At 41.5% G+C, this 10,523-nt stretch overlaps 1 protein-coding gene across 1 annotated transcript; it reads left to right on the plus strand.

The window, feature by feature from the left end:
* The first annotated feature begins 308 nt into the window (after positions 1–308).
* On the plus strand, positions 309–8,689 carry she (Src homology 2 domain containing E). Its single transcript, XM_075465532.1, has 6 exons — positions 309–1,272; positions 1,746–1,872; positions 3,481–3,735; positions 3,975–4,332; positions 6,094–6,213; positions 6,932–8,689. The coding sequence occupies exons 1-6, from the start codon at positions 826–828 to the stop codon at positions 7,122–7,124; spliced, it is 1,500 nt and encodes a 499-aa protein (XP_075321647.1). The 5' UTR covers positions 309–825; the 3' UTR covers positions 7,125–8,689.
* Positions 8,690–10,523: the final 1,834 nt, after the last annotated feature.

Here is a 10,523-nt window from a genome sequence, read left to right on the forward strand (position 1 = left end):
GACATGCTTTGTAAGAAAATACCTCCCCATATTAATATGGATAGATTGCTGTACAAAGCATAACAATAGGTCTATAAGCAAATAAGATCAAATAAATCTATTCTTTTTTTTTCTATTCTCTTTTTTTTTATACAAGATCCATGAGCTGCCCACCTCTGGCTTATAATGTCAGGTGAAGCTGTGAACACAAGAAAATAACACCTTGTTACAGTTATCACCCCCTTTCCGTCGCATTCTGACGCTGAGATTCACTTGTCCTGCATCCTTATTAGAATAAAAACCCCTCCTCCTCCACTCCGTCCACACACAGCTCCTCCCCAGACTCCAGCCACATCTGCAACGCGAACTTTCCTCTTCATCTCATTACTTTGCTTGGTCGACAGACTGAACGTAACATCTCACGGTCTGGGAATGGGAACTTTACTCGGTTCAAAGAAAAACTTCCAGTTTTTTCGAGTTTACGCTCTGCAGAAGTTGCTTTTCAAACTACAGGGATAGTTGTTGCTGCACGTGCAGGGTGACAGCAACACAGCATCTGAGCAGAGATCTCCAAGACGCACCAGGATTTGTCTGATCATTAGGAAGTTTGAGGGACGGAATCAGCACAGAATCAAAAAGTTGGCTCTGCATAGTTGGGGTATTTTTAGCAATAGCTGTAGACCAAAGAAACTTTCACCGAGAGCTGAGTAAATAGTTTGCGTAAAGTTGGAGCTATTGCGCACGGTTAAATTTCGGTTACAGCAGGCGGCTAATGCAAGACCTCGTGTAAAATTACACATTAATCAACTTGTAATATCTGTGAGAAGTGCTAATTCCTCGATAGTCATGGCAAAATGGTTCAGAGATTTTCCTATCAACCTGAAGAACGGAACTGAAAGGGTCCGCTCGGCCTCTGAATCTGGTCCACAAACTCGACCCAAACCATCTTTCTCTCGAGATAGTTTGAAAGGAAATCAGCGTAAAGATGGAGGAGTAGGGGCATTGTTGGCAGGGAGAAACAGGAAAAATTCCGCTTCAGAATTGGGTCGTAACAACTCTGGTTATGGTGGAACAGTCTGGGACAGTCTCACAACTGGAAAAGGTCGCAAGAACTCCAAAATCGAGACTGGGGCATCGGATGAGACCCGCCAGGTGAGGACCTCAAGTCTGGCGCAAGCGTACATCAGCAGAATGATCAAAGTGGATAAACAGGACAAAACACCCAAACTCAACGGGATAACTGAACAGAAGCTGCCCGAGAACGAGAAGGGACGTCCAGACATTAAAACTACGGTGAGTGTGTTGGCCACATGAGTCTATGTGTAATATAACTATGATTTTATATTTAATGTGCTTTTTATTTTAAAATAAAAAACAAGTCAGACAACAAAGCAAACATGGCTGCATGCAAGTTAAAAGTCAGGATAATGTACAGTGCAAGAAAGCAACTACAATGTTGGCTCGAGGTCAGTGCTTTCTTTTGTGTTTTCCCTTCCTATTTCAGTTCATAAGCCTGTATTCAGTTTCCATCCCTCTCAAAAGAATACAATGCAGTTTCACTACATTGTGTCAGATCAAACAAGCTAACACAATGTGCTGACCTCTTTGCACAAGTATTTCCGCTTGTCCCTCCACTCCTTGTCACTCAGTCATGGATACGCCACTCGCACACTGTAGTGTATCAGATCCCTCTCCCCCTGCTCTGTTGTCTTTTGGTAATTCAACATCTCAAAAACTAGCACTGTGTTTTTTTTTACTTCGAACAGCTGATTATCCTGGAAGACTATGCAGATCCTTTTGATGCAGAGAAAACCAAGGAGCAGAGAGAAGCCGAGAGAGCGGGGGTGAATGATGGGTACATGGAGCCATATGATGCCCAGGTGATCATCACAGGTGAGGTCCAACTCATTCGCTATCTAAGTAATTGCATTTATATTGGAAAAGGGGCCAGGTGGCATTCTGACTGTGTGGATCTCAAACCAGAACCTCTTAACTTCCCAGAGTGTTTGGCTTTTTCTCTCAGAGGTTGTTTTGGAGAGACTTTGTGTTCATATTCCATTGAACGTAGCATAAGTCTTAATTCTTTTAGCAGATTCGTGAAAATATCCAAATCACTAAACTAATGAAAGTAAATACACGAGAGCCACTAATACGTGAAAACTCCACATTGCCCTGTAACTTTCTCAGCACGTTCTCAATCTCACATTCTCGTGAAAATACCATTTTGATGGGATTTAAATCCAAACTAGTCTCTCCACTGACTTCCCTCCTGGCTGGCGGTTACCATAGTAACAGTGTTGTGCAGGGACAATGGGTGCAGCTTCCTCTTCCAGCTTCCTGTCTCCTGCCTCTGTTTCCTTTGCCCCATTCTCTCGATAGGACGTTGGCCCCAGAGCAACTCCCCCACCCCCCTACTTCAACCATCCCTCCACGCATGCACACACACACAAAGCATCTAAAACTTTGCGGTCCCCTGTGTGTGACAACAATCAGATCCCACCACCTCTCCAACTATAAAATGTACAGTTTCCCCCCCCCGCTTTGGTCCTACCCAATCAATTCCCAGCAGTCAGGAAGTGGTCTGGTAAGTCAGCCAATCAGCAGCTATGCTGACCTTTTCTTCCTGTAAATCCATTGTTTGGTCACACAATAGTGCAGACACACAGGCTACCTGGCAGGCTGCATAGAAACACAACAAGTAAAATTCCCCAAAAATGTAAAAGAAAAAAGAATGCATAAAGAGGAAGTGCAGCACCTAATTTGTCACTAAACACTAAAGTCAAAAACAAATTTAGATGAGCATCTCTCTTTGCTTCTGCTGATGGACAGCTTTCACAAAGACTTTAACTCGTTGTCCAATGACATCATGTGACAATTAAGTCTTATGTAAATCTGTAAACATTATATGTGGTTTTTATATTAGGTGTAATCTTTCTGTTGGGAATTCCTGCCTGATAAAACTAATCAGGACCTTTTGTTTTTTGACAGGGCGCAAAAATGTATAGAAAAATTTGTTCATACAGGTTAGTTTGCGAGAAGTGTTTTTAACCCGATCATGAGCTTGTTTAAATGAAAAGTGAGTAATTGTCAAATGTGTTGTCATGTGTTGTCCAAAATCAGCATGGGAGAACTCCCTAACACATACAGTAATAAATACAGTAATATATTGTTTTGTTATTTCCATGGCAACACTAATATGCAGTGATTTGCGGCATGAAGAAAATTAAGGGTTTGAACTTGCAAAGAAAGGCATTTTAAGGGAATGGGTGTTTCTAAACTGAGCGTGCGTGTTAAGTCCTGTGATAGACTACCATCCTGTCTGGGGTGCACCAGGTTAAAGTCAGTACAGATAATGGATGGAAGTTTTTTTTTAAATTTGTTGAACTCTGATGCTCTAACCTGGACAAGGAGGGGAAACTGTATGTCTTGAGCTACTCATACATTTGCATATGATTTTTTCTCTCAGTTCTGTGTACTAACTATCTGAATGTTCTGCTGTAGAGGTTCGTAGACGGGGTTCCAAAGACCTCCTGAAAGTGTGTGTACTACTGGACCGAGGTCAAACAGAGGGGAAGGGAGAGGAGGGAACACCTTCGCCCCCAAACATCTACGACACACCCTATGAAGGCGGACTGGAGGGCGACAGTGAGGGGGTGTGGATCCCTGTCACACGACCGGAGTCTGATGTCCGTCCGGCTGGAGAGTATGAACTGCCCTGGGAGTGGAGAAAGGAGGACATTGTTAGAGCATTGTCAGGTAGAGAAAAGAAGCGAGGGATGATAGGAAGGGTGGAGGTGCAGGGTGTGGAGGAAGGATACCAATGAGTTTTATTTGTACAGCACAAACACACCACAACAATTTTGTGTTTGTTTTAGAGAGGAAACAAAACCATCCGTCTGAAATAATTCCAGAGATATGTTTACACTAGTATCTCTGGCATGCTTTGATAGGGTTTTATTGTAAAAGGTTAACATTGTCTGTTCTACTTCCTTTAGCTCAGTTTGAGTCGGTGGATTGTTCTCCCACGAAAGAGAACGCTTCAACCTCTGGCCGCCAGCAGCAGCAGCAGCAGCAGCAGCAGCAACAAACCCTGAGGCAGAGGAACTGGAGCCATAAGACTCTTGTCTCAACTTCTGCATCAACTTCCTCTTCCCAGTCTTTCCCATCCTCTCCTATTCTTAAACTCTCACCGCTCACTTCATCATCTCCTTCTTTCCCCACTCTCAAGCTCTCCCCTCTCTCCCCCTCATCCAGCCCTACCAAACTTTCCCCTCCATCTCCTACCTCCAACAGTGCCCCTCTGGATGTGGAGACAGCCAAAATGGACTGTAGTCTGCCCCTGGAGAAGCAGAGGTGAGGAAAGAGAAGATATTTTGTACTTTGGGGGAAAATAGTAGTGATATGATGTGAATATGATGTGAAAGTTTCTTGGGAAGTATTTCACACTTAATCAAGTTATTTGGAAGGAGGTCAGTAACATAAAAGGTTGTAAATGAAGCTTAATTTCTCACAAGTCTCACAAGAAATCTCTGTAAACTAGTCACAATGCTGATAACCAATATCGTGATCTTTGGGCCTTCGGGCGGATGTTATTCTGTGGTGGAAATCACTGCATGTGTTAAAAATTGCCTCTGCACAGAATATACATACACAGATGAAGAATATCAACTCTATTGTGCAAAGAAAAAAAAATTACCAAAACACAGGCCTCTTTTCTGGAGCCAAGCACATTTAAGTTGGGCTAAGATGCAGTGGAAAACTGTCCGTATGGTCTTGTTTATTTTGTCAAAATGCTCCTGATGCTGGAGTTTTTTGCAACGTGCTGTTGCCATGAAACTCAACGTGAACATACTTTTTTTACAGTTGCATTTCTCTGTGTCAGTGTCAACATTTTAAATGTTGTCTTTGCACCATTGGAAGAAGGAAACGTTTAAATTACTTACTCACTGAAAGTCTGTCTTTGTTGAAATCGTACACAGCTTCTCGTTTTTGGAAACCGGGTTGTATAGTTCCAAAAATTTGCAGGACTGAAACACGGAAAGAAATTAGAAGAAATTAGCAACCTAAATTACAGAGGGATGTCAATTTCATTTGATCAAGTATGTGCTTAAAGCGAGACTGCTGAGATGCTTACGCAAAGAAAATAAACCAAATGACACCACTCTGAAAGATTAAATTGACCCCACTTATAATAAAATCATTTTTTTCTGTTTATGTGTTAGTCTTTTGAAAGACCTGAGACCTAACCCCACGCTTGGCGTGCTGGGATGGACCCTCCTCTGTAACCTTGAACAGGATTGGTGGATGAAAGGAACTAAACAAATGAGATGAGGGTTGAGACATTTGGTTGCCTTTATCTCCTGGCTGCTTAAAATTATCCACATTTTTCGTAAACTCTTAAGAGTTTACCTCACATTCGTTTGGACAGAACAATGCTGTATCTTTTGGTGTTTACCCTACTGTATGCCTTTGTGGAGAACAGCGCCATCCTTAGTCCTGGCTGAAAATCACATGCAAAGCAAATATACCTTACCATTTGCTGCAATAGGCTGCAAGGTCAGATAGTGCAGAAAACCGACATTGTGGCCGAATTCCACTCTACATTTGATTACACATGGCCCTGTTGAGAAATCTAAGTGACACTGGGTATTATTTTCCTGGAGCATAAACCAGCAGCACCCTCATGATACGCAGCTGGATGTAAATGGTGGACGCAGGGAGCAGCTTTAAAGTGAGAGATGATGGAGAAAACAAAATAAACTTATTTTACTTGCAAACCCGGCAGACTCTCCTCCTCCTCGTTAGAAATGTTCTTAGTTTTCATGATGTGAGACTTGTGGGGAACATGCTCACAGCCTGTTACCATTTGTTTCTCTCATGTTGTGGTAGAATTTAGTAGTTTACCCTTGACATTATTACCTTCCTCCACTTGCAATATATACTATACTACTATATCTATATTAGTTGATATCATTTTAGTTTTTTTCACACCCCGTGATCATTTTCATTCCTCATAAACTTGACATACAGTATATCAGTAAGGCATGTGTTAGTGATCTGTTGTGTCTCTGCATCTTCCCCTCCTCCTCTCCCTCCCTTCTCCACCTCTCCTAGCTGGTACCATGGCGGTGTCAGTCGGCAGCAGGCTGAGGCTCAGCTGCAGCGCTGCAGGGAAGCCAGCTTCTTGGTGAGAGACAGCGAATCAGGAACCAGCAAATACTCCATCGCTCTGAAGTGAGTTCATGCATGTGTGTGCACTGCATGCTGTAAATACATTGCTGCCTGTTGATATTATGTACACATTCATTTTATTCACATTTAGCTTTTTTTTTTTCAAACTGCTTAGTTTTTTGTCTTTGGATGAATTCTTATGATGGGAGTTACAAGTTTATTCAGACACTCAGTAGCACTGCTGCTAATTAAGATTGACACGGCACATTCATGCTGTCATATCTTGTTTATTGAAGCTGGGATGTGAATGCTTTTGCACCCTTTTGACCTTTGATCGATCTGGTGATTAAGCCTTGATTTGACCTGTTTAAGGACCTACTGTACAATAGCTGCCATTATAAACCATCCTGCACGAGGGTGCGTGATTTGTAGACACTTCCAACGAGCTTGCGAGGAAAAGATTCTCGAGGATAAAGTCTGAAATCATGTGGTGCTATTGTGTGTGTGTGCGTGTATGAGTGTGTGTTCATACGCCTGAGTGCGCATGTGCTGTATGCTGCTCATTCATTTGAGAGTCCACATCATTAACCCCATTTACACATCCACTGAACTCAGAAAATGCTCAGCCTCATTTGGAGAGAGATACTGTTTCTGTTGTTTCAGCATATTCTGATTACAAGAGTTTCCTCTTTTGACAACACTATTTGTTACTTATTTATCATGAAATGTTTTGCCCTTTTTATTGTCATTAAATGTTTTTCTCTTCGCCTTGTTCCCCTAGGACCAGTCAAAGCTGTGTGCACATCATTGTAGCCCAGACTAAAAGTAGTAAAGGCTTGGGCTACACACTGGATCAGAGCAGCTGTGTCTTCTCCAGTATCCCTGAGCTAGTATACCACTACTGCACACACAGACTGCCTTTCACGGGAGTAGAGCACATGACTCTGCAGCATCCAGTGCCCAGGCCGCACTGAACATGTGTAAAGGACAAACACACTACAACGCACACAAATATGCTCCTACACAGTAAACACACAACATGTTTAGACACAAGCGCGCACAGACGTGTGCACACATACTCAGAGATATGCTGCTTTGTCCTGTCCTGTGAACCACCTTTAATGGGTTTATATGTTTGTACCGCCTCTTTATGCCACCTAGTGGTCAATATTGGACACTACAATAGACTGATCACATTGTAGTGTTGACTTTTCCCTATAAAATCAGCAAATACACACACATAGCCCCTATTGAATGTATATCTATTTACAAGAAAGCCAACCCTTCCTCCACTGTTGGTACAGTTGCCCCATTTATCTTCCTACAAGTTATATAGACAATATTCAGCACCATACACAACAAGTTAACCTCTGTAACATCTACAGTGATACACACAATACACTGCAGTCTCTTGACCAAATTTGATATATGAAGTAGGGTTTATATGACACTCGTAATTTTCTCATGAGATGCCCTGATATCATCAATTTGCCATCTCATTAGACTCCACCTGTCAGATCAATGCACCTGATCAAACCATGTGCAGGAATCCATCTGACTGTCCACCTGAAAGTCAGACTCATTTTGCAAACTCCTGTGTCTGTCAAGAGAAGGAGTTTTATTGGCTAGATGATTAGAGTGAGTGTAGTGGAGGGGGGGGGGGGGGTCATAACACTGCAGGATACAGTCATCCAAACTGTTTCAGTGTGCGTAACTGCATTGAAATATGTGAATAAGGGCCCTTTATTGCTGTAGTTCAAATATGGAGCCGTTATCACGGTGGCCCTGAGGTACAAAGAATGAATGACATTAGAAACAGCTCAAGAACAAAAGAGAAAACTCAACAACATGTAACGAAACAGAAGTAGCTCTTTCTTTGATCAACACCAAGTTTTATGTAAACTCAGCTTGGTCGTTCTTACTTAATCTTGCGAAAAATGAAAGAAAAATAGATCAAGAAAAAATGGTGGAAGAAAAGCACATATTTCAGAAAACACAACAACAAAAGAACAACACGACAGCAAAACAGTCACAGGAAACAAAATGATCAATGTTGTGTTTTTCTGTTTTGTGAATGAATTCAGTCATACGATGTGTGAGTGTCGTCTTTTCCATTTCGTTGTCATATTTTTTTAATGCGCTGTTGGGGGATGTTGTGTTTTCTCGAGTTGTGTTTTTGTTCTTGAAATGCTTTTTTGTTTTCTGAAATGTCTTTGTGTCTTTTTCTGTTTTATTGTTGCCTTTTTGGAGAAATGTTATATTTTTCCTTTTGTTCTTTTGTTTTTAGTCTCGTTGTTGTTGTTTTTTTCTAATGTCGTATTCTACACCTAAGGACCACCTTACTTCTTGACTGTAAAGCTATCCTATTTTATTGTGAAACTGACATTAATTAGCCTAAAAATGTCCCTATGCATAAAAGATACATGTATGAAATAATTGTTGGATATTGTCACATTTTTACATTAATCCCACATTGATGTGGGTTGTATATTATTTTTGTAAAACACTTATTCAGTAAATAAAGACTTGTTTCATTTTACCAGGAAAAAAACTTCTGTTCTTAATAGATCTGCCGGCGGCAAAAGTCAAAGTAAGGTTTAAAAGAGGAGCCACTGTAACAAAGATGAGAAGCTAACCAGAGTAAATCCATTGGCTTCTCTTTTGTGGCAGTAAAATGGCTGACCTGTGTGTGAAATCAATTACAGACACAAACGCACACTTTTATAGTAAACAAATACTAACAAACCTGAGCACGCACACTCTCAAAATGAGCACAGAGATAGCACACACAAAAAGCTTTCCCTCACACAAGCCGAAGCGTAGTGTGTATAAATCCTCACAAACACACACGTGAGGCCACTCGCTGAGCAGCAAAAGGCTTTATCCTAACAATGCTACATGGAAGCATGCACTTGTGGTAAGATTCGTCTTACCAGAAAACACCAGTGTGTTGGTTTGCGTGAGCATCTGTAACGAGCGTGCCCGTGTGTGCAAGAGTGAGTGTGGGCACCCACACATGTGTACATGCTGTCCTGTTTTTCTGTGTGTGTAAGATAGAGACATAGAGAGAGGGAGTCAGATTTTTCTGTTCAGGGATTACCAGGTTGCCATGGTGATTAGTTAGAATGAGGTAGGGCCATATCTACAGGGAATGATGAGAGGGAGGGCAGAGGAAGAGAGACAGGCAGCAGTATAAAAAGAGCTATGAGTAATTGTAGCCATAGTGGCAATGTCCATTTGTGAATGGACAGCTACAACATGAGATGTCAAAGCAGTGTTAGAAATTGCTAAGAAAAAGTAGCTCACTCCTTTTAATGTTAGCTCACAAATCACTTCCTTGATTGTACAAACCTTGTCAACAGACCTTTGGACACCTTTGGACAAGCTTGAATCCAGCTTTTCCGGCTGAGATGTTGCTAATCTTTTGCTACCCTGCTATCCAGTGTGTCACCAATGGCAGGGTTACACAACAACAGTCTGGCTCCACTTACTTTCACCCCTCCTTCCATCCGTGTGATCTCTTTTGGTTTGTCCTCTATGTTCTCTGAAATAAATCACAAAGTAGGTCAAAACAAACCAGCTGCCTGGGGTGCAGGACACATGATTCTTGCAGGGTTTGTTAGCCTGTTTTGGGGAATGTTGCGTTCATTCAGCCTAAAATCTGAAATGCTCAATTGAATTTCTCTGCTTCAAAATATCGTCGTTGTGCAGTGAAAACCATGAGCATGTGATTTTAGTTTAGTTCTATTCAACTGTGTGCTCACTAAATTAAAAGAAATAACCTACCTCTTGCGCTCAGAAAAACAAAACATTGGAGCATCTTAAAACTTCCACGCCACACAACTGAAAACCGGACTGGTTTCATTGATCTCGAAAAGTTGGTTACATTTTGGATGGTTTTCATAAAGTAAAAACAATTGCCTCTTTCGGCTTTCTGGATCTGAGTATCAGCTGGGAAAGATCGATTAAAACTTCAGATGAACACAAATAAAATGGCTGCTTTCCAATCATTACTAATCATTAAGGAATACAGTAAGAGTGGAAGATGCACACAGGAAGTACTGCTTGTTTTACTACTCCTTATGGAACAAAAAGTGTGATACATTTTCTATATAGATATATAGATGGGTGAAAACCTATGCACTTGAACCCCATATTGAGGGTATCCGGTTCTGTCATCCCTTGGAGGCATTTTGCTGGCATGGATTGTGTCCACGGGTCAGTGCAAATCAATGTGAAGTAGATCTGACTGATCACCCTGTATGGCTGCTGAGAAAGGCCATGAATGTCTTTCTAAGATTACGAGTTGATTATTTTGAGATGACAGAGCTTATTGTGATAAGATATTGATTTATCTCATGGAAATCAGCCTT

Source organism: Odontesthes bonariensis, chromosome 5 (genome assembly GCF_027942865.1).
Source record: "Odontesthes bonariensis isolate fOdoBon6 chromosome 5, fOdoBon6.hap1, whole genome shotgun sequence".
Taxonomy (NCBI): Eukaryota; Metazoa; Chordata; class Actinopteri; order Atheriniformes; family Atherinopsidae; genus Odontesthes; species Odontesthes bonariensis.

What these genes read in the sequence shown, in the direction of transcription:
- she (XM_075465532.1), top strand. Translation starts at nt 826, where the DNA reads ATGGCAAAATGGTTCAGAGATTTTCCTATCAACCTGAAGAACGGAACT. An exon ending in GTCCAGACATTAAAACTACG is followed by an intron (nt 1,273 to 1,745) that starts GTGAGTGTGTTG and finishes TACTTCGAACAG; the next exon opens with CTGATTATCCTGGAAGACTA. An exon ending in AAATACTCCATCGCTCTGAA is followed by an intron (nt 6,214 to 6,931) that starts GTGAGTTCATGC and finishes TTGTTCCCCTAG; the next exon opens with GACCAGTCAAAGCTGTGTGC.